This window comes from Rhinatrema bivittatum, chromosome 15 (genome assembly GCF_901001135.1).
Source record: "Rhinatrema bivittatum chromosome 15, aRhiBiv1.1, whole genome shotgun sequence".
NCBI classification, from domain to species: domain Eukaryota; kingdom Metazoa; phylum Chordata; class Amphibia; order Gymnophiona; family Rhinatrematidae; genus Rhinatrema; species Rhinatrema bivittatum.
In genome coordinates, this window is record NC_042629.1 from 56,466,538 (window position 1) to 56,491,028 (window position 24,491).

At 47.3% G+C, this 24,491-nt stretch overlaps 1 protein-coding gene across 3 annotated transcripts in view; it reads right to left on the minus strand.

Moving 5' to 3' along the window:
• Window positions 1-24,491, minus strand: part of CROCC (ciliary rootlet coiled-coil, rootletin) — a 132,217-nt gene that overhangs the window by 84,404 nt on the left and 23,322 nt on the right. For all 3 annotated transcript variants that reach the window (XM_029577933.1, XM_029577934.1, XM_029577935.1), the window contains 5 exons: window positions 23,424-23,572; window positions 10,519-10,710; window positions 7,712-7,795; window positions 7,325-7,422; window positions 6,078-6,243 (listed from right to left, as the gene is read on the minus strand). In XM_029577933.1, coding sequence (XP_029433793.1) covers window positions 6,078-6,243; window positions 7,325-7,422; window positions 7,712-7,795; window positions 10,519-10,710; window positions 23,424-23,572 — 689 coding nt within the window. The remainder of the gene's footprint in view (window positions 1-6,077; window positions 6,244-7,324; window positions 7,423-7,711; window positions 7,796-10,518; window positions 10,711-23,423; window positions 23,573-24,491) is intronic.

A 24,491-nucleotide genomic window follows, 5' to 3' on the forward strand; every position in this document is an offset into this window, starting at 1 on the left:
CTCAGACTACACACCTCATTCTGACCTATCAGAGAAGTCTATAGAGGATCCCCGCACGCCCCCTCAACCAAATCCACCCATCATCTACCAGAGAACGGGCCTTCTCTACAGCAGGACCAACCATATGGAATGCTACTCCCCCCGAACTCAGACAAGAACCCTGCCTGGTGACTTTTAGAAAAAGGCTTAAGACCTGGTTATTTAAACAAGCCTTTCCAGAAACTCACTGATTCAACATAGCAATCATTACTGTACATTCAGCACAATGTAAATAATTGCTCTTCTTGCCGTTGAGTTACTAATGCTTTGTTCTTCCTCTTCCCCCATTTCCAGCACCCCTGTTTTATTGTAACTTCTGCTTCTCTTCACTTTGTTAATATCTAAGGTTATTGTACCCCAGTTCCATGTAAACCGACATGATATGATTGTATCATGAATGCCGGTATAGAAAAGCACCAAATAAATAAAATAAAATAAATAATGTTGGCTGACCAGGCTCAGCCAAGGAAAAAAAAATATAAAACCAATAAGATCAGGTTGACGGACAATTGCCCCTGGCAACTTTTTAAAACCGCTCACTTTTCTAACCAGCCTGTCCCCTTACCCCTAGATGACCCATCCTATTCGGACAATGGCTTCACGGATCATTTTTTGAGCAAGATCAGCACTATCTGCAATGACTTTACCACCATAAAGCCTGATAAAGAACTACTTTCTCCTCTTCCAAAAGCAGTTTTTCTTTTTTGATTACAGTTGCTGGGATGATTTTGCTACTTAGCACCCTGCATCTTATCACTTCACAATTAGACCCCCCATTCTTTCACAATTCTTGAAGAATGCATCTCTTGTTTTAGCCAAAACCATTTCAACCATTGTAAATACTTCCCTAGCTCTTGGCTTATTTCTTCTCCTTAAAAAACAAACCTTAAGATGCTACTGTTTTACCAAATAATACATCAATTTCTAATCTTGCCATGCTTTCAAAAACCATTGAAAAAGGTTGTATTTTGACCAACTCAATGATTATGCCACAAACACGATTGTCCTGCATGCCTCCTAATCAGGCTTTTGAAAGGGGCACAGGACAGAATTCGCTTTACTATCCTTGGTTAATCACATTAGGGTTCAGGCCAATGGTGGCAAAAATGCTCTTGTTGTCTTTCTGGACATGAATGATGCCTTTGACACCATCGACCATGACCTCCTTCTCGAAAATCCTAGGAGAAAAATCGGTCTCAGTGACTTACGCCTGGCCTGGTTTCGTTCATATTTACATGATCGCTCCTTTCATGTCGAATGGAATCAACGGACCTCAGATCCTAGGCCCCTACCCTCTGGCATTCCCCAAGGCTCAGTTCCATTCCCTCTTCTTTTCAAAACATTTCTTTCTTTCTCCTCTTGCTATCCTAATTCAAGACTTGTGGGTTTAGACCATCTTTTGACGCAGATGACATCCAGATCCTGCTTTCATTAAGACAAAAGCTTCTTTCTCACTCTCAAACTTTAATAAATGCTTAGCTCTTGTGGCTTGTTGGCTTCACAATCACAAGCTGAAGGTTAACTCCAATATATCTGAAGTGTCGTGAATCCATTACGATGACATTGAACAGCTTCTGCCCCCATCAATGCTTGGCACTCCCATTTTGCTTAAAAATGTCGTCACTGCTCTTGGAGTCCAACTCGACTCAGAGATCGCCACGTTTCCTTATAGTTCCAATGCTGTACAAAGATTTTTTTTTTCTCTCCTACATTTGTGCATTGTTGCCATTCTTTGATATCCATTACTTAAAACTACTAATTCATCCTTTTGCAATTTCCAGAATTGACTATTGCAACTCTCTTTCTTCTCGGGCTCCCACATTCTCAACTTAAATGCTTGCAACTTCTCCAGAAAAAATGTGAACATGTAATTCCAATTCTGCAGACACTACATTGGCTACCTGTCATTTGGTGGATTAAATTCACAATCCTCTGCCTGACTTTTGTACCCTACTTTCTGGCCTTCCCTTACTCCTTTCAAAGCTTCTGACCTCTTATACCCCATCCCGTACCTTCCATTCCTCCCAAAATGTTTCCTACACCTTCCCTCTCCCTCGATCATTAGATTAGATATTACTATCTAATATCTAATCTAATGATCATGCCTATCATGCTCCTTAACTCTGGAACGCCTTTCCTTTTGACATCCACACAAAACTGAATTACATGAAATTCCGGAAATCATTTAAAACATGGCTGCTCTGTCAGGCCTATGATTCTTAACATCTTCTGCAACAGATACTGTTGCCTCATTTGCTGGGCTACGTTATTTGTTTTGTAATTGAATTATTGTTTTGTTTGGCTTTTGTATATTTTGATTGGATTTTACGTGTGCTTTTATTGTGAACCGCCTGGATAAACTGCTTTACAGGTGTTATATAAAATTCAATAAATAATAATAATAATTAGTGATTTTGTCCTCCATTATCTTCCTTAGGAAGCTGGGGCGAAGTGCCTACTTCTTCCTGAAGCCCTCTGCTTCATTCACCCTCACACACCAGGCGGAATAAACCAGCTACTCTCGGGATCTACCTGGCCCCCTAAACGGAGCACCTTCTGCTCCTGTGCATGACCACGGGGGCCTGATGAACACTGCTGCTGTGAGCTACCTGCTCCTCCCCCCGCGTGACGACCATGCTTTGCAGCGTCGTTTCTGCCGCCGCGCTGCCTTTCTGCAGCCCACGGTGTTAGACTCACGCCTATGGTGAAATAGCTCTCCCCTCTGATTGCTAAAGCAGCGCCACCAGACTGCTCCCTTCCTTCCCCCAACGGCCCGGCGGGTAAGCACCACCTCTGGGGCTTGCACTGCTGGCTGCTCCTGCAGGCCAGGCTTCCTCTCCCCTTTGTTTCTTTTCTGAGCTTCACCACACCTTGGGACATGAGGCACCAGGATGGGAAGGGAGGAAAGAGAGGAAGAACGCCGTATTCCTGGCCCCCCCCCCCCCCCCCCTTTTTTTTTTTTTTTTTTTTTTTTTTAAGTCTCACACACTCCCCTTAGAGGTGGGGAACTCTTCCAGGGAGAATCCTCAGACCCTTTAGGGTACAGGGATGATCCCTAGGGGACTCAACCTGGGAGAAATGTTCCCACTGGGAAAAACCAACCCTAGGGATTGTTGTCCAAGAAGCAACAAGGGCTCAATGAGGCCAGGACCAAACCTAGGTTCTGGGATCTTTCATCTTCAGGTTTCCGCGGTTGCCAGAGATAAGAGACTTCAGGCAGTGGCCTCAGACCACACCATCCTTACCGCCTAAAGTGAGGTCATAAAACAGGGTGTCTTCTGTCTCTGGCAGCCGTGGAGAAGGGAAATCCCATACTTGAGGACTGGTCTAGCAGGAAGAAAAGGGAATTTTTTTGCTTTTATTTGTTGACCTTTTATTTCCATGCATTCAAGTGTTCTAACACAGCAGTCAAAATAATTTAACCAAAGTTTTTACTAACGTGAAATTATTTTTACGGAGACGTCCTTTTGGTTTTTTATTTTATGTCAGTAACTATATTGACAACTGGCAACCTTGCCTGCTGCATACACGGGCTTGTGGTTCTGCTTTGCTTTTAGAAGTCATTTAACCAGTTGGCAACCCTACCCTGGAATCTCCACGGCTTAGAACTGCACAGCAGTTTTTAGTTTCTGTGGATTACTTTCCTCACATTTAGCCTCTTCTACTATTAGCAGCCGCTCGAGGTCTCTCATTGAACTTTGGAATTAACCCCTCTCCTGATCAGTGTAATCAGTCCCAGCCCAACCAAGACAAGATGATCCAAGGCCTGGTTTCCTCAGACCCGATCCCGCTGCATTTTGGAACTCCTAGCCCTGGCTCTAGCTGGCGAAGGTCTGCAGCACAGGTCCAACCAAGACTGCAGTGGGAATGAGATTCAAGAAAAATCAGGCCTGAATCCGCCTGCAAAGGCGGACCTGGGTCAAGTGACAATACTTCCCCTACCTGATAAATTCAAGAGATTTACTCTTGGTATTCACGGACGAGGAAGCGTCTGTTCCCTCGGACAGTGGGGACTCCAGGAGTGACGTCACCGCATTATTTATTAATAACTGACGATATACCACCAAGCCTTAACTGGATCTGGAAACTGCCGTCCCATCCTGCGCACACATTTAGGTAGCGAAGAGACAGCCAGTGCTTAAAATAATTTGTTCTTGCTGCAGGGGCTACAATATGACTCAACCGTGTACGATAAATATCTAGGAGCACACCAGTCACACTGGTCAAGTGACTGGTGAGCATACTGTGACAAGCTTCCCCGACACACACTCACCCAACATAGGGGGTCATTTTCAAAGGAGTTACGCATGTACCGGTAAATGTGACATACTATCATAGCAATTTTCAAAAGCTATTTACTCGAGTAAAGTGCACTTACTTGAGTAAATCCTATGGACAATTCAATGGCATATATTGTAGCAATTTTGAAAAGCCCACTTACTTGAGTAAAGTGTATTTACTCGAGCAAAAACCAGTTTTGCTCGAGTAAATGCTTTTGAAAATCTGGCCCATAGTGCTTACATGAAAGACAGCCACTCAGCTGGCCAGAAAACAACCTTCCCAGCTGCATTTCTAACACTTGCACAAAGGAAAGAAGCTTCGCAGCCTTTTCGGCTAAGATGAAGCATAAGGCTGGAACCATGAGCTGAAGACCGTCCCTTCCTGGCATTCTGGACGAGACGGAGAACACTGGAAGAGGGGGGGGGGGATGATTAATGCTCTGCCATCTGCCCCTGGCCAAAGCAGGACGGCTGCCGTGAAGGCCTGGACTAGTGGTTTAGGCCAGCAGGCTCCAAACCATGCAAACCAGCGTTCCTGTCCAAGAGGGAGTGCAGCGGCTCCGGTCTGCTCGCTGCAGCTGGGACATTCTGAACGTCAGAGGAGGAACAGGAGCCTGGTTTCCACACCCCCCCCCCCCCCCCCCGGAAAGAAAGGATTCTTCCTGGTGCCCGCCGGTAGGAGGGACACTCACTCAGAGGAGCAGGGCCGAGACTCAGGTTAAATCTTGGATTGTTTCGAAGATCACCTGAGTGGTTGCCAGATGAAAGGCTCCGAAGATCTGCTGCAGCAAAACTTATTTTTTTTTGGAACGCCCCAATCGAGTGCCCGGTGTTTCACTGGCAGCGAAGCAGAAACACCGCAGTGAAGTTACCCACCGAGTGCGAGGTTAGCTCCCCTGCAGCCTCGGAGATCCTTCCTCCCGCACCCTCACCCCATTCGGAGAATCCGCACCCCGAGGCCGAATGGACTCGCGATGGCGTACAGGAACTTGGGCCCAGGGACCGGGTGCAATGCCTGCGCATTTCAGTTCGAACCCTGAAGTTAGGGCTACACTTAAGACTGTGAGCCCTCTGGGGACAGGGAAATGCCTGCAGTACCTGAATGTAATCCGCTTTGAAGTGCAGAATATAACAAATAAATATATTTAAAAAAATTTAAAAAAGGATTAAACTTCTCGTTTTAAAACAAGACAGATTGTCATATGGGCTGTCTTTTTTTTTTTTATATATATATATATTTTTTTATATATTATTTAAATCATTCCCCCCAAATTCCCCTGCATCTTCGACAGCCGTGTAATGACCTCACACTCACTGGTCCATACTGACCATGATGTCACAAATGGTGAAGTCATTTTTATCCTGTCTCTGAACATACGGCTGCTTCCAGGGGAGCCGGGGAATTGTGACGGAGCGGCCAAGAGAACTCAGCATGAAAAACCTGAACTGATAAAGGGAGGAGCATTACCGCTGGCTGCATGCATTATTCAAAGAGCACATACAGAGGACCTCTCTTATAAAAAAAAACTACCAGGGAGCTTTTTTTTCCTGCAAAATATATTTCTGGCTTCTCCTACCATTTGGCAGTCAAAACATATTTTAAATTCTAACCTGACACGAAGAGTCCACTTTCTGGATGGTTAGGTAACTACACATAGACCCCCATCAATCAGTCTCTGCCCTTCCAATGCAGTGCGACAGGCATAGGGAGCAGAGGGATGCGTGCAAGCGGAAACCCCCAATAAACTCAACTCCCACCTCCTCCTCCCGTCTCCACTCGGCCTCCCGCTGCTCCAGTTCGTCGCGGGCCTTGGTCCAATCGGCGGTCAGCTTGCGGATGTCCTCGCTCAGCGCCTGGTTGGCGGTGTTGGCCTGGTCCAGCTGCTCCCTCAGCATGGCGTTAACCTGCGCCAGGCTGGCACTCCTGCAGCACAAGGAACGGTTCATGAAAACACACAAAGGCACCAAGAGGCAGGGGCAGCGCTCTGCCATGTTTCAAGCTAAATTCTACCACGGTGGTTTTCTGCTGTCCTAACAGCGGATTTCAAATAAATGCACAACAGACTTGAACGTTAAGGGGTCCATATTCAAAAACCTGCAAGCGGGTAAGATATCCGGATACCCAGCAACACTTATCCAAATAAAGGTGCTGCTGAATATATCCGGATAAAGTTATCCAGTAACTTTAGGCCTATTTGGGCGGCCAGCCTTGAGTGGCACTGAGCACTAAGAGTGCTTAAAGATAAACCATGCCCTGGGATCACCTCCAGCACTGCCTCTCTTTATCCGGCTAAATTTTATGCATGCGATGATTTTCCCAGACAAAGTTCAGCTGGTCAGTCATGGGAGGGGGATTTCGAAACAGCAAGATTTGTCCAGCTAACACCCAAAGTTAGCAGGACAGAGCTTTTGAATACTGATCTCATGGTGACAAGAGTTGTTTGGGTTTACAGAAGACAATAATCCTCCTGCAGCAACGACCCCATAGCACCAATGCTGCAATACCAGGATGACCCTCACCCAGTGACACCGACCCCCCCCCCCCCCCCAAAGCACCAATTCTGTGACACTGACCCTACAGGACCAATGCTGCAACACCAACCTCACAGCACCAGCGTAGCGACACTCACCCCTACAAGACTAACACTGCAGCATGACCTGGTGACACTGTACAGTCACTTAGACTGGGGCAAGTCAGATATGCAGAGGCTGAAAGATTTTAGAGGAGATTTCTTTGGGAATCTGGAACTTTGTGGCTTACGCAGCGCAGGCAGAAGCATTGGCGGGGGCAGGGCCGAGAGGCCACTGAATAGAGACCAAAATAAAGTTTTAGTCTGTCTCCACCTGCTGGAAAGGAGGCTCAACTCACAGTCTGGACTGATCCGGGTACGTACAGGGAATGTATTAATGCTACGCACTCAATCAGCTTTCAGTCACCCTAACTGATGAAGCAATGACCAACGGCGTGAGGCGAATGGGAGAAAAACTGGCTAATCCCCACGTACCTTTGCTGCTCCTCCTCCAACCGAATGAGGGCATTCTCCAGGTCGTTGCTCTGCTCCTCCTCCTGCCGCAGGCGGGAGTCTGTCAGGTCCAGGCGGCTCTGAAAACCAGGAACGCCTAGGGTTAGTGGGGAGGGAGAGAGAGAGAGGAGCCTACCAGAGATGAGAAAGAGAGGAGTTTCAGTCCCCACCTCTGCCAGGACGCCAAGGGTTAGCGGGGATAAGAACAGAGGAGCTCCAGTCCCCTGCTTCTACCAAGATGCCAAAGGTCAGGACCACACCAAGCTCACCACTGGCAGGAGAAGCCTCACTGAGCCCATACCAGATCTTGTGTTCATTATTTCACGTCCCCAAATGAGGAGAGGAAGCCTGAAGAGCGTGGGGACTTACAGAGAGTCGCTCCTGCTCCAGTTCTGTGGATCGCTCCAGGAGCTGCTGCTCTACCTCACCGCACTTCTTCTTGTACTGGAGAACCTGGGAATGCAAATCAGGCAAAGGTCAGGAAACAACCTTAGGGGTCATGTCGGCGAACACATAGGTCAGACACACACACCATGGAGCCCAGGTCAGAAACTACTGGGGAGTACAGCGTCGCCAACTGGAAATCAGACACAGACACACACACACACGCCCCGAGTCCTGTGTCCCTGCCCAGATGTCGGATGCATGGCACCACAGGTCCTGTGGCGCTCGCACGCAGCACTGAGCAAATCTCAGACGCACACCCCTGGTCCCATGCCACTAAGGAAACACATCCTGGGACCCCCGTGCCACTGACATACCCCATGGGTTTTGTGTCGCCGGCACATCACAGGTCCTGCGTCATGTCAGTGAATGAACGGAAGCAGGCTCGGAGGGCAGACAAGAAGTTAAATTGTTCCCATCAATCCGGCTTTCCCTCATTACCCTGTCAGTACTCTGCAGCAGTGTGGTTAAGTCACCGTCCCACACCATTACAGGCAACAAAACGATCAGTTAAAGGTTTTGCATCTGTAACACTACAAATTTTAAAAATGTAGTTATTTTCTTTAGGTGTGGAAGTGACCTGAAAAGAGAGAATTTCACCCACCCTCCCCTTCTCAGACGTGGACCCTGGTGATTCTCCAGGATCTTATCCTTGACGTTTATTTTCAACCCTAGGAATGTGCCGTCTTTCCTTGTTAGATGGGTTTCCCCCGACACTGACCGCCCTCAGGCAGGCCTGCAGGAAAAAAAGATTCTGACCACGAGGGGGCGAGGGCTTAAAAACAGGAGCTGCCGTCCTCTTCTGTGGCCCAAGAGCTGCATCGTTCATAGGGGCCCTGATTTGTTTGTTTGGGGTTTTTTTTTTATTTAGTACATTTAAAAAAAAGCACAGAGTGGTGTAGAACAAGTTACTAGGGAATGGTCATTTACCCTTTCAAACAGGACCAGGGGACCCTGCATGAAACTAACTGGTAGCAGTTTTAAAACAAATTTAAGAAAGTACTTTTTCCACTCAAGGAACAATTAAGCTGTGTTATTTGCTACCAGAGGATGTGGTGAGATCCAGCAGCATGGCTGGGTTGAAAGCAGGTTTGAATAAGTTCCTGGAAGACAGCTCCGTTAACAGCTATTAGTGGGCTGGCTTGAGGAATAACCCCCGCCCCCGCACCGCCAGGAGATGGGAACTGAACGACAGTGAGTGGATCTCCCCGTCAGGCTCTGATAGTTATTTCTTCCAAGCAAGCCAGACGGGCCACCGTTGGAGACAGGACGCTGGGCTGAAAGGACCACTGGCTGACCCCGTATCGTGCACTTCCTACATCCTCCCCATCACCCCCTCCCCCTGCACCACCCTCCTCCTGTCCCTAGCTTACATTCTTTTCCTGCCCTCCACTATCTCTGAGCCCCCCCCCCTTCCGCTCCAGCCTGGATTCAAACCCCACAGCTGCTCCTTGTGACCACGGGCCAGTCACTCCCCCCCCTCCATTGCCTCAGCCACGGACTTCGATTGTGAGGCCCCTCTGAAGGAAAGAGAAATAACCACAGCGCCGGAACGCGCTCCGCTCTGAAATGTCAGAAAGGCGAAATATTAACCCCCCCCCTCCCCCAAAATTCTTCTCCTTCAATCCCCTGCTAAGCCCGACCCTGCTCCACACTCTCCCTTTCCCTTTCCATCTCATCCATCCCGCCCTCTCCCCCCACGTCCCCCCTCCCCAGAGACCGTCACAGCCCATCAGCCTGAAGCAGTTCTTACGCTTTGTGGGGGGGCGACGCAACGAGGCGCGCGTTGAAAACGGGCGCTCGTCTTCCTAACGCGCACGCGGCCACACCCCCTGGGTGCCCCATGCGGCGCTGAAATGAGGAGCTGCGTAAACAAGGACGCGCTAGGGGAGGACCGAGCATCCTTGGCGCTCAGTTGCAATGGGCGCTGAATACGAGCGTCCGTTTTCCTCCTGCTTCTTCTGGCCGATTTGGCTGAGGCTGCTGAAGACGCTTATAGCTAAGCGCCCCTTGCTATGGGTGTCTACATTGTGCATCCAGAAGAATATTTTTTGTTTGTTTAAATCAAGTCAATATACATTTATTTTTCAACACCGCCAGCAGTAAATTTAAGTGGCACAACGACACTGAGGAGGAGGAAGCACAGAGGACCAAATTTTTAATTTCGCATGAGCCCTTGACTCGCAGGGATTGACTTTACGCCATCTCCAGGGCTGGGGTTAAATTTGCCACGTTGGGCGCCCAGCGATTTTCTGCGTAGGAGGGGAGGGGGGAGGGGGGGGAGGTAACAGCTAAAAGCCTCATCTACATGGAATTTACACGCGACGGGCGCTATCGGCTACGCATTTGTTTGGGTGCGCGTTTTGGTCACGCTAATCTCCTTATTGCATCGGGTGCCGGTCTGGCGCGTCCGAAAAACGCGCGTAGACCTGTGAGCTAGGCTGGGCGCACTTCGTCGCATCGGCCCCTGTGCGTTTTAAAAGCGGGTCAGGAACAGCACAGTAATCGGCTCATCCCAGAAGTGCGACGGGTCTTGTACAGGGATCGCTAAGCATATTTTAGCAAAATAACCTCGGGGAGGGTGCATGTCTCGTAATTCAGCTTTAAAGAACAGCTTCCGGGCTTCCCGAGGACCACGCGACCCCCCCTGAAGTCTGTATCAGCTGTGCAGAGCCGGTCCCCCCGCAGGTTACGGAGCAAGCGCTGGGGGAGGGGGAAGGGGGGTGATTTACCTTGGCCTGCAGTTTCTGGACGAGCTGTGCCTGCCGCTGCTGCCCCTCCTGGTACGCCTGCAGCTTGCGTTTGTAGGCGGCCTGCTCCTCCTCGAGCCGGCGCCGGAGCTCAACGTTCTGCTGAGCCTGCGTCTTGTGCTCCAGGGACTCCCGCTCCCTCTCCCCGGTGTCCAGGCGCAGCGTCTGCTCCAGCTGGGGAAAGAAGAGGGAGAGGAAGGGTTGGAGCAGGCACAGTTCCCTCTCCGGTTCCACAGGTTACCCTTTACCTTCCTCACGCGCCCAGCGGCCCTTTTTAAAAAAAAATCGGGCTACGAAATTCTTCCGTCCCGGGGCTCGGCCTCAGCAAGGAGTGCCTGGAGCGTGAGCCTCCCCCTTCCACCTTGGGAGGTTGCTGGGCCTCTGCAATCCCCTCTGTTATGCAATTCTCGGGCTCTGGGGGAGCAGTCCCCCCCCTCTATATTCCCCCCCCCCTCTCTCAGTGGCAGCTTTCAGGTCTCCCATACTCCCCTCTCTCTGCCCCAGGAAGACCTTCTGCACCCCCGACGTGCCCCCAGAGCCATTAAGAGGGAACCTTCAGCCCCCCCTCCCCCCAGGACCTCATATTCCCCCCCCGTGTCATGCGGGGAAGCTCCCGGCCCCGCCACACACACACACAGTACTATGTGCGTCAAATAAGGCATCGTCTATTTATATTTTATTACGTTTTTGGCAAGAAACATAGAAACATAGAAAACATAGAAATGACGGCAGAAGAAGACCGAATGGCCCATCCAGTCTGCCCAGCAAGCCTCACACATTTTTTCTCTCATTCTTATCTGTTACTCTTAGCTCCTTGTTCTATTCCCCTTCCACCCCCACCATTAATGTAGAGAGCAGTGATGGAGCTGCATGCAAGTGAAATATCTAGCTTGATTAGTTAGGGGTAGTAGGGGCAGTAACCGCCGCGATAAGCAAGCTACACCCATGCTTATTTGTTTTACCTAGACTATGTTGTACAGCTCTTGTTGGTTTTTTTTTTCTTCTCCCCTGCTGTAGAAGCAGAGAGCCATGCTGGATATGCATTGAAAGTGAAGTATCAAGCACATTTGGTTGGGGTAGTAACCGCCGTAACAAGCCAGCTACTCCTCGCTTTGTGATTGCGAATCCTTTTTTTTCTTCACCCCTGTCGTTGAAGCTATGCAGGATATGCGTGAAGCATCAGTTTTTTGTTTTTGTTTTTTTTTTTGTTTTTTTTTCCCCTGCCGTTGAAGCAGAGAGCTATGCTGGAAATGCATGATGTATCAGTCTTTCTCCCATGCCGATGCAGCAGAGAACCATGCTGGATATGCATGGAAAGTGAAGTATCAGGCACATTTGGTTTGGGGTAGTAACTGCCATAACAAGCCAGCTACTCCCCGCGTTTTGAGTGCGAACCCTTTTTCTTCTCCTTTGCCGTTGTAGCAGAGAGCTCTGCTGGATGTGTGAAGTATCAGTTATTCTTCTCCCCTGTCATTGAAGCAGAGAGCTATGCTGTATATGCATTGAAAGTGAAGTATCAGGCATATTTGGTTTGGGGTAGTAACCGCCGTAACAAGCCAGCTACTCCCCTCTTTATGAGTGCAAATCCTTTTTTCCATTACCTCTTGCTGTTGAAGCTTAGAGCGATGTAGGAGTCACAGTAAGCATGTGTATGTTTATTTAATAAGGGTATTGTGTCAATAGCCATCATTCTGGCGAGTCACCCACTCTTCATTGGTGGCCTCTTGACTTTATGGATCCGCAGTGTTTATCCCACGCCCCTTTGAAGTCTTTCACAGTTCTGGTCTTCACCACTTCCTCCGGAAGGGCATTCCAGGCATCCACCACCCTCTCCGTGAAGAAATACTTCCTGACATTGGTTCTGAATCTTCCTCCCTGGAGCCTCAAATCGTGACCCCTGGTTCTGCTGATTATTTTCCTACGGAAGAGGTTTGTCGTTGTTTTTGGATCATTAAAACCTTTCAAGTATCTGAAAGTCTGTATCATATCACCTCTGCTCCTCCTCTCCTCCAGGGTGTACATATTTAGATTCTTCAATCTCTCCTCGTACGTCATCCTATGAAGATCCTCCACCTTCCTGGTCGCCCTTCTCTGTACTGCTTCCATCTTGTCTTTGTCTTTTTGTAGATACGGTCTCCAGAACTGAACACAGTACTCCAGGTGAGGCCTCACCAAGGACCTGTACAAGGGAATAATCACTTCCCTTTTCTTACTCGATATTCCTCTCTCTATGCAGCCCAGCATTCTTCTGGCTTTTGCTATCGCCTTGTCGCATTGTTTCGCTGTCTTCACATCATTAGACACTATCATCCCAAGGTCCCTCTCCTGCTCCGTGCACATCAGCCTTTCCCCCCCCATCGAGTACAGTTCATTCGAATTTCCACTCCCCATATGCATGACTTTGCACTTCTTGGCATTGAATCTCAGCTGCCATATCTTCGACCACTCTTCCAGTTTCCTTAGATCCCGTCTCATTCTCTCCACTCCTTCCGGCGTGTCCACTCTGTTGCAGATCTTAGTGTCATCCGCAAAAAGACAAACCTTACCTTCTATCCCGTCTGCAATGTCGCTCACAAAGATATTGAACAGGACTGGTCCCAACACCGATCCTTGCGGCACACCACTTAAAACCGCTCTCTCTTCAGAGAAGGCTCCATTTACCATCACACATTGTTTTCTGTCCGTCAACCAATTTGCAATCCAGGTCACCACATCGGCACTCACTCCCAAGCTTCTCGTTTTATTCACCAGTCTCCTGTGCGGAACCGTATCAAAAGCTTTGCTGAAATCCAAGTAGATGACATCTAGTGCTCTTCCTTGATCCAATTCCTTGGTTACCCAGTCAAAAAAGTCAATCAAATTTGTCTGACAGGATCTTCCCCTGGTGAATCCATGCTGCCTCTGGTCCATCAATTCTCCAGACTGTAGATAGTTGACTATTCTCTCTTTCAGCAGTGACTCCATTACTTTTCCCACCACCGAAGTGAGGCTAACCGGTCTGTAGTTGCCTGCCTCTTCCCTGTTCCCACTCTTGTGAAGCGGGACCACCACCGCTCTTCTCCAATCACTCGGCACCACTCCCGTTTCTAGGGATCTATTGAACAGGTCACACAGCGGACCCGCCAGAACATCTCTGAGCTCCCTCAATATCCTTGGATGAATCCCATCAGGCCCCATGGCTTTGTCCACTTTCAGGTTCTTTAGTTCTTCCCACACATTTTCTACTGTAAAAGGATTTTCATCTATTCCCCTTCCCTCCAGTTTCTTGTTGTTTAGAGATGGTCCTTCTCCAGGGTCTTCTTTAGTGAACACAGAGCTGAAGTATTCGTTTAATATTTCTGCCATTTCTTCGTCTCTCTCTACACATTGATCATTACCACCTTTCAATTTCACTATACCACTTTGGACCTTTCTCTTTTCGCTATGTATCTGAAAAATGTTTTGTCACCATTTTTTATCTCCTTGGCAATCCTCTCTTCCGCTTGACTCTTTGCCAACTTGATTAATTTCTTTGTCTCCCTCAGTTGATACAAATATTCTTCTTTGTGCTCCTCCCTTTGGGATCCTTTATATTTCTTGAATGCTGTTCTTTTAGCTTTAATTTTGTCAGCCACCTCCATTGAGAACCAGATAGGTTTCAGTTTTCTTTTGCTTTTCTTTACATTTCTAACATATAGAGCAGTTGCCTTGGTGATTGCTCCTTTTAGATTGATCCACTGCTGATCCACATCTCTCTCGTTCTCCCATCCTTTAAGTTCTTCCTCCAGGTAGTTCCCCATTTCCTCAAAGTCTGTGTTTTTGAACTGTAAAACTCGGGTCTTTGTGGTTCTTTTCCCTATTATTTTAGTGATATTAAACCATACCGTTTGATGATCACTGCTGCTGAGGTGGGCGCCCACCTGGACATCTGAGACATTATCTGCATTAGTGAGCACTAAGTCGAGTATAGCTCCTTCTCTCGTGGGTTCCAACACCATTTGTTTGAACAAAGATACTTGCATGGCATCCACTATCGCTCTACTATTTTTAGTTTCTGCAGATGGGATTTTCCAGTCTACATCTGGCATATTAAAGTCACCCACGATCACCACTTCTCCCTTCTTACCTATCTTATGGATGTCTTTAACCAGATCTCTGTCCAGCTCTTCCTTTTGGTTTGGAGGCCTGTAAACCACTCCAATATAAATGGATGCTCTGTCATCGTTTTTTAGGTCGACCCATAGAGCTTCTTCAATACCCCAACTTCCTTGTAGCTCAGTTGCTTGGATGTTGTTTCTGACATAAAGAGCCACACCTCCCCCTTTTCTATCCTCTCTGTCCTTCCTTAACAAGTTGTAGCCTGGTATTGTTGTATCCCATTCATGAGATTCTGTGAACCATGTTTCTGTGATAGCAACAATGTCCAATTCTGCCTCAGCCATTAGGGCCTGCAGATCTGGGATTTTATTTCCCAAACTATGAGCATTTGTGGTCATAGCCTTCCAGGTACTCTCTTTACGGTTATTGCATTTCCTGGACTCCTTGTGAGATATTTGTTGAGATTTGTTATTCACTTCACTATTTCTTTTTGCGGTAGTGCCACTGTTGACAGAGTTTTCCATCTCAATTCGATTTTTTTTTTGCTTATGGATCTTTAAATACTGCATGCATTGTGTTTTCTCTCTCTTTTCTGGTAACACTGCAATGCTTTTCTCAAGAACTTCTTCAGTTTTTATTTTAGAGAAGGCTTGTTCTTTTTGCATTTGGTACATTGTGTGTCTCCTCATCACAGGTCTAATTCTACCAGAGCCAACTGTATTCCTGGTTTTTAAAGAATTTCCTGATGACCTGTTTGAGTGGGGGGGTGTACCTGTTGGCTGCTCTTCTGTCAAGAATGGGTGACTGTGGGTCCTACCTGAGCCTAATAGATCTCCTTTTCTTGACTCCTGGTTTGTTTGTGGTATTGGGGAATTATTTTCTGAGTAATGCAATGTGGGTGTAATTCTTTTAATTGAAGCTAATTGATCTTTAATCACAGTCAGCTCCATTTTCAAGGAAGAGAGTTGTGCACAAATTGGGCAAGCTCTAAGTTTCCAGATGCTTTCCCTCAGAATAAAGGCTCCACAGCAGTTACATTGGATAGTCCTCATCTTGGTAATTTGTGGCTTTATTTCCTTGACTGTAACCAATGTACTAATTTATCTTGCTGCCAATGGTAATCTAGGCAGTCTTTATTAGAAACAAGCCCCAGGGGTGGGAGGGAGTCAAACAGTTTAGCCTGGGACAAGCTGGGTAAAGCAGGGCACTACTGGACTGTTGTCTTTGCCTTTTGGTCAATTCTTTTTTTAAAAAAACAGTCTTTATGCCCCAGTTTTTTAGTTGTGCCAGCTAACCCCAAACTAGAGAGATTTTCCCAGTTTAAAAGCTGATAGCTTTGCAGACAGGAAATAATCACAGAAGCTTTGTACACAAGCTTCTACACAACTTCAGATCAATAAGCAAAAAGAAGTAAAAATAAGCAGAAAATACTTAGCCAGAATGAAGATTTTGCAATGCAAAGAATTTTGCAAAGAATTACCATCACATGGAAAACACATAAAAAAAAAAAAAAAAAGAAGGTTTGCATGAAGGGAGAAATGATTTAAGTTTCTCATCTCCCCTATCAACCGCTGGCTTAGCAACCAAGGATTCAATCCATTCACCCCACAGTTGTCATGGGCACTGGAAGCAGCCAGCAGCAGGAGGGAGGTGGGGGCTCCTGCGGCAGGCCAGCCGGCCACGGAGCACATTACAAAATAAAAAAAAATATCACAGCCCAGGAAAACAGAGACAAGAAAAAAAAAAAAAGAGACAGCCCCCAGCGGGAGCTAATCACAAAAAAATTCAAACGTTTTACAGGGGTTCGATCTCCGGCAGTTCCTGCCACAGTCTGCCGCCCCCATCGCAATAACAGGACAGGACCCACACAATCACGGTGTTTCAGAAGCGCAAGCAGCTCTGTGATTATTTAAATACACTTTTTTGGGATTGGTTTTTTTTTGACAGAACAGCTTCCTCCTGCTCCAGTGGACCTCCAGGTGAATCAGAACCAACCTCCATCCCTGGCGTTTTGTTTTTTGTCTTTCGACCCCGCTGTATTCAAAAAGCTCCCGGCGGATTACAAAATCGTTGCCAACACCGCTGGGCCCTGCTCGCTGACCTCAGCTAATTTAAAGGGCCAACGGCGGGAAACATCATGAGGCGCCCTCTGATGACATCATTCTTCACCCATATAAAAAGGCCCCTGCAGATGCCTCTCCAGTGCCTTGACAACAGGTCGACTACTTTGGTAGCAGCAAGTTGGTTCAGCGTGTTCCTGGTCCTCGTTCCTGTCTTCCAGGTCTTCATTCCTAAGTTCCTGGTCTTCGTTCCCAAGTTCCTTCACCTTGTCTTCGTGGTCACTCTTCAGTGTTTTTCTCCTCCACCTGTGCTGTTCCTTGCCTCCCTGCCTGCCTTCCTGTCCTCAGACAATTCTCTGGCTCTGACCTCGGCTTACCTGACTAACTCTGTTTGAACTCTGCCGGCCACTGACCACTGCCTGCTTCCCATCTGCAACTGCCAGCCACTGACCACTGCCCGACTCTGACCAACCTGAACACCACCTGCCCTGACCTCTGCCCGACTCCAACTCCACCAGTACTCAGCCTGCCCTGGACCCTGGTCTGTGACTCGACTACTGATCTTCACCTCACCACCAGAGGTCCGCGCCTAAATCCTGCCGGCCCCGGCACCCAAAGGCACAACCTAAGGGGAGCGAGGCCTGTATAGGTGAAGCTCCAGTTGGGCCTCTGCCACGACCAGTGATTTGGCACCCTAGGCAGTTGCCTGCACGTAAATCCAAACCCCAGGGGAGGCACCTCAGGTACCTCCCACCACGACCATCACCGATGTTGTCAGGGTACAGTACTCCCATGTGTGCCATGGACTGACAGTGAAAGTGCAGGTGGTTTCTAGACCATGTTTGTAACAATAGTCTAATTCACCAAGAATTGCGCTCATAACCCTGCTATCTGATCAAGGCCCTTCATTTTCTGTTTTTATTTTATTTTTAATTTTCACAAGAATTTATCGATGTTTATTACAATAAATATGGAACAAAACTGGTGCAAAAACAACTCTTCATTTTTTCTGAGTAAATACTGTGACAGAAGTATGAAGCGCCACTCGGCTTCTCCTCCTGTGCTACGGGTGCGGAAGGGGAGATGTGGACAAGTCAGTGCTGGGGGGGTGAGGGAGGGTTGAGCTTGAGTGCATCACAAACTCTGCAGGGCAAAAATAAAATTCTGTCTCTTGAGTATTACAAAATTAGGGTGGAAAAATAATTAGTAAAAACCTACAAATTGTTTTAGTAAAACCCAAAATTGTAAGCAAAAAAATGTTGAAACTGAAAATGAAGTGCCCTACTGATCAGATACAGAGTGTGAGGCTCGTTCAAGCATAGGTTTCTCACTTCTCTATCCATCCATCTACTCCTTCCCCGGAGATACCTACACGGACGCACACTGGAAACAAGGATAATGGTCTGCGTGCCAGCTTCTGCCTGCACTGCTCTCCCTCATGCTCCCATCCCCCTTCCTCCTGCTGGGAGGTCTGTGACCCAGTCCGGTAAAGCCTGGTGAATCAGTGACGGGCCTCTAATCCTCACGCATTTACATTTCCTCCAAGGCAAGTCCCAGCAAGCCATTCGCTGGAGCAGGTCCAGGCAGGCCTGGGATCCAAAGAGAAGGAAATAAGAGGCCACTGTCTGCTTCACTAGGACCATTCCTAGAGCCCCCCATGGCAGCCAGCCACCAGCAGCAAGGGCTACTCACACCCCTCCGCTGCCAACCGGCAGGGGCCTGAAAAGCGCCTGAACCAGAGTATTCGTTTTCCCAAACCCAACCTGATCTGCTCCCAGAAGTGCTTCTGCGATTCTGTGTGCAACCCTTTGTGTCGTAACACGCGAGCCCACTCTAATCACTGCTGGCAGCCCTAGACACGGTTGCGTTACCAAGGAATATTTCAGCAGGGGGGAGGGGGGGGGGGCACGACACACAGAATAACAAAATCAGCTCAGAAAAGGAAGGAGGGGGAAGTGTAGCTTGGTGGCTGGAACTAAAAGGCGAGATACCATGCAAGTGAGGGGACTCATTTAGCCGGACACCAGGAAGTGGAAACCCGGGTCTCTGGAACCGTAGGATCACCGCTGAAAGAAGACCTGGCTTGAGAAGAGCTTGTATCATATGCTGTCGATAAAGTAGCGTCTGCACCACCATCAGTCATCGAGCCCATTGCTAACAATACAGGAAGAGCTTCAACTGCCGGCTGACTAAACAAACAAGAGGGACCTTTTCATATTCTGGAAGTGCAATCGCCAGCAGCCGTGCTACCGTATCCCAGAAGGGGGTATAGCACAGATCATCAGATTAAGCAAACATCACGTTAACAGGCCACAAGGAAAAGAAAACATTCACTTTGTAATCCTGCTGATAGTTATGGATGAAAAATTTAATGTCCAAAAGAACATGACATAACGTTCTACTTCCTGTCCCTCCTGCACCATATACAGCTCTCTCCTTCTCTCTCGGCCATGAGACACAGCATCTGACTGAGTCTGTTGCCCCAAAGAGAATGAAAAAAAAAAATAGCAGCACTGTTAGAAAGGACACAGGGCTTCTCACAAAGTAATAGTGGGAGAGAGCATAAACTGGAGAGAAAAAAAATCTCTTACCTCGTGCAGAAGCTTCAGGTGAAGATAACAGCCCTGCCACAGTTATAGTGTTCATGGACTCACTGCAGACAGACAGACAGACCCAGAGCCTGTGCAAGCATAGCTGGTGCCCTTTTCCCCCTCCCCCAACATAACTACAGATGACAGTGGCAGCACAGTGCTGCTGTGTTTGACAGTGTTGGCTACGGTACAGCACTCTCTAGACCTCACACTGGCAGGGATTTTGCCGCCCCCAAAATCTTGGCACTCTAGGCGACTGCCTAGTTTGCCTAATGGAAGCACCAGCCCTGAACAGACCACAGAGGTTAATGACAAAACAGAGGACTGAAAGGTTATGTGGGCTGCCGAGGATAAAAAGGTGATAATGTCCTGCTAATTTTATGCAATAACCTCTGGTATCTTTGGTGTGCCATGTGGTGATTGCTTTGAAGCATCGTGCGTCGTTCACTTTGATGCAGCTTTTGGCATGATGCGTGTCATGTGTCGGCTCATACATCCATCTTCGTCAATGCAATGGCCTTCCTCAAAGCTCCTACAGAGCATTCTGAAGTGGTATGATGCAGTGTCGCCACTTTCGGCTTCTTGGCTGGAATGGGCACAGAGTGAGTCGAGCGAGCCGGGGAATCCTGGTGCTTACTCATCAAGTCCCCTGATTCTCGAGGAGCCAAAGCTGCTTTGGAGCACTTACTGTGACTGCTATGACAGGAGGTGGAGGACGGACAGCCTCTGGAGGGGGCCCCGCTCTGTCCCTCAGCTACGAGGACAGTTATTTTAGTCACTCTGGATCTCTGTGCCCTCGGTAATAATTCTCCCACAATCATGACAACTTTGCTGGTTGTGGTCCAGGCCCAAACAGAGGTAGCAGTAGTGGTGACCATTGGTAATGGACATAATTCATCCACATGAACAATATGTAAACCTGTAGGTTTTCTTAGAGGCCTTCGAATGAAGTAGCACTGAAAAAAAAATGTTTTGGGGGGGGGGTTTGCTTAAGAGAAAAAACTGAGGAGAAAAAGTTTTTCTGTGGATAAACGGAAATTGCTGCCCGTACGGACAACGCTCACGCGGGAACTCCTGCACATGCGCATTAGAGCTCAAAGCCCTGCTGGCTTGGAGAGAGACATCCGTCCAGTGCAGCCTGATGATGTCACCCACAGATCAAGGCTAATTCGGCTTGCTTATCAACAGAAAACCGTTCAGTATCTTTGGGAATAATATTGCGGAGAGGTGAAAAGAAAAAAGCTTGTCCTTTTGCGGATGTCATTAAGATCTGAACACCTCTGAGGGAGCAGACAGAATGAGACGTGATCTAAGCTTGAGGAGCGGTAGTAAAAAATAAAAAACAATGCAAACAAAAGTGCAGAGTCAGAGTCATGCATGTAGGGTGCAGAAATTAGAGGGAGCAATGCATGATGGCAGGGCTGAGAGATTGATGTGCATCAACCAGGAGGGAGACCTTGAGATGATCGTGTCTGATGATCTGAAGATAGTATAACAGTATGATAAGATGGTGGCCAAAGCCAGAGGTATGCAGGAATACAGCTGGAGAAGCCTAACCAGCAGAAACAAAAAGGAGGCAGTGATGCCTCCGTACAGGGTATTGTTGAGGCCCCACCTAGAATATTATGTCTAATTCTGGAGGCTGTGACAGGATATAGAAAGGTTGCCTGAATGGTCCTACACCAAAAACCATATAAGATCAGCATTAATGACCTAAATACGTATACGACAGAGGAGAGGATATGGTAGAATTAACTCAAAAGGTATAAATATGCAAGAAGCAAACTTTTTTTCCCCAAGGAGAGAAAAGTGGTCGCAGTATAAGGCTCCAAAGGGTTCGACTCAAGGACGCCAGAAAATCTCTCTTCACTGAAAGGGTGATGGATGCATGGATCAGCCTCCCAGTGGAGGTGATGGAGACAAAACCAGTAACAGAATTCAAGAAAACATGGTCTAGGCCCAGAGGATCCCCAACTGTGAGGGAGTGCAAGGAAACCCAGAAATGAACCGGGGTCTATGGCACCGCATCAGTTGTAAAACTGAGCAGACTGGATGGGCTTAATGGTTCCTATCTCAGATTCTGAGTTTCTAAACCCCTGGCTAGCGAGTGAGGTTAATTCCAGTCATGCTATACACACAACACAAACCCTCCTCTGAGGAATTACTCATTTTGCTTTGGGAAGTAAGCACAGGGATGCCCACTACAGGCACAATTGTAATATGCTGTGAGCCGGAGGACGAGGCTGGCCCTTGCTGCAGGAAAAGCAAAGAACTATAGGGGTGCTTTTTCCAATATGGTTCCAATCTTTGGGGGGGGGGGGGGGAAAACTACTTTAACAATAAGATCCAAGAAAATGCAAGGAACCTCTGGAAGTTTAAGGAAAATAAGAAAATGCAAATGGAGGCCTAGGCCTAAGCACAGACCAAAAGAACGCAGAGGAAGGCCAGGGCTGCAAAGTAAGAATAGAGAGGACGACTGCATTAAAAACGGGTCTCCAGGCTGAGATCCTTTACCATAGGTATGAAGTGATGTTTTGGAGGTCGTTCAAGCAAAAAAATTGAGGAGAAAACGTTTTTCTATGGAGAGTCATAAATTCCTGTCCGTGCAGAGCGTGGATAAGAACAGAGGAGACTCTGAGGCAAAGCCCACTCGTGTTCATTAGAGCTCAAAGCCCTACTATCTTGGATTACCGTAACTCTTTATATGCTGGCCTCCCGAAATAATCGGATTCGTGCCCTGCAACTGCTGCAGAATTCAGCCTCCAGGGTGGGCTTGGGTGCGTGCCCTGGAGATCATGCGACTCCATTGCTTCTCTAAAAACATTGGTTGCCAGTGGAGCAGCGACTGAAGTTCAAGGTTCTTATCCTTTGTTTATAATTGTCTGCATAATATTCCTCCACATTACCTAATGGATTTATTTTCCGTATACAATCCAAGAAGATCTTTACGTTCCGTCGATAATCATTTATTAGACGTTCGTATCCAAAAGACCAGGAAAGGGGCGCTCTCTGTTATAAGGCCCATATTATGGAATGACATCCCATTGGAGATCCGGAGGATTCCAGGTGTTACGGGGTTTAGAAAAACGCTTAAAGCTTTTCTATTTGATGAAGCTTTTAATTAAGTGGTGATTTAAGATTTTAAGGGTTGAGCAATGTTTTTATTACATAAGAAACATAAGAAAATGCCATACTGGATCAGACCAAGGGTCCATCAAGCCCAGCATCCTGTTTCCAACAGTGGCCAATCCAGGCCAAAAGAACCTGGCAAGTACCCAAAAACTAAGTCTATTCCATGTTACCATTGCTAATGGCAGTGGCTGTTCTCTAAGTGAACTTAATAGCAGGTAATGGACTTCTCCTCCAAGAACTTATCCAATCCTTTTTTAAACACAGCTATACTAACTGCACTAACCACATCCTCTGGCAACAAATTCCAGAGTTTAATTGTGCGTTGAGTAAAAAAGAACTTTCTCCGATTAGTTTTAAATGTGCCCCATGCTAACTTCATGGAGTGTCCCCTAGTCTTTCTATTATCCGAAAGAGTAAATAACCGATTCACATCTACCCGTTCTAGACCTCTCATGATTTTAAACACCTCTATCATATCCCCCCTCAGTCGTCTCTTCTCCAAGCTGAAAAGTCCTAACCTCTTTAGTCTTTCCTCATAGGGGAGTTGTTCCATTCCCCTTATTTTTACTACAGTCTTGTATTTTGCTGCATGTTCTTATTGGTTTTACTGCAAATGTCCAAGTTATGCCTAGCATAACCAAGATAATATAGGCAACATAAATATTTGAATAAAATATATAGAATATTTTTCATGCAGAGGATGTCCTCCTAAACTAATCTATTGTACCTGGGTATCTAAATTAGCTGGTGAGGCTTCTGATGTCAAACACCCGTGCAGTTACTGGAACTTGCGGAAGTGAGCAGGAGATCACTGTTTACTGGTCAGATTATTCGCTCGGGTCTGCAGTTCTAAAGTCTTTTCATCGTTCAAAGCTTCTTCCTCCTGCCCTGATCAGGTATGGCATTTTCTATCTCAACACGCTACACGGCATGACAAAAAGCAAAACGAGCAGAGGAAGGAGACTCTGGCCAGCCTCAGCACAGAGGATGTCTCCTCAAGGCTGGAGCTCAGGGCACTGCCACTTACCCTCTCGCTGATGGCGTTGTACTTGATGGCCAGCTCATCGCGCTCCGCCCGGCTCTGGGCCAACAGGTCCTCGACGCGAGACAGCTCCTGCTGCAGGATGCGATTCTCCTCCTGGACGGATAGCAGCGAGGACATCTCCAGGGGCAATCCTGCAGGGACGAGACGAGAGCAAAGCAGGTGAAGAGCGCAGGCCAGCTCACCCCCAAGGCCAGAGAACACCGCCAAAACGAGGCAAGGAGCTCCAGCAGATGCCAGAAGCACATGCTGATGCAAAAAAAAAAAAAAAAGTCCTCTGCCCCTCAAAAGGGAAGCTGACAGCGGAGCCCAGCGCAAAGATCACTGCTTTCTGATAAAAGTATCAAAAGTAGCACACGGAATACCCGTCCCAGGGAGCTCAGCACAAGCCCTGGAAGCAGAGGGCAACGTGCATGTTTGAGTTAGCTTCCCTGCAATCAATATCTGGAGCCTCTCTTAGGAGGATTATATCCTCTTACATTTCTGGAGATGTTGCGATCATATCTGAACAAAATGCTAATTCTTACTGTTGTTACCTTACGCTCTACCCAGGAGGCACTGGAACACACTGCTGAAATTTTTTCAGCTGAGTATTATCTACACTAAGAGCTGCGTTTCTGTATTTTACAGACAGAAAAAAAAAAGAAATTTGTGAACGTATATTTTCACAAAAACAAAAAAGAGGCAATGAGAGTGAGAGATTAAAGCAGCAGCACTAGGAATTTTATTTTTAAATCATAAAAAAAAATTTAAAAAAAAATTCATTAACATTATCCCTCTGTATTTGTCTACCTGAATGTTGCAAGTTTTTGAAAGTTTTTGCCACTTAATCACCCCATCACAATAGGCGACAGAATATGAGAGGAACTATTCTGCTCTCTTTCATTAGCAACCCAAGCAGACAACACGCAAAATGCAAATAGCTGAAAAGCAGATCTTCACCAGAACGCTGTGCAGGCATCACACTGCGATATGTAAAGCCTGAATACAGCACAGACGGCAGAAGAGTGGACCTCTATCCGAGCCTATGCAGGCCTCACGCTAAAGTATGAA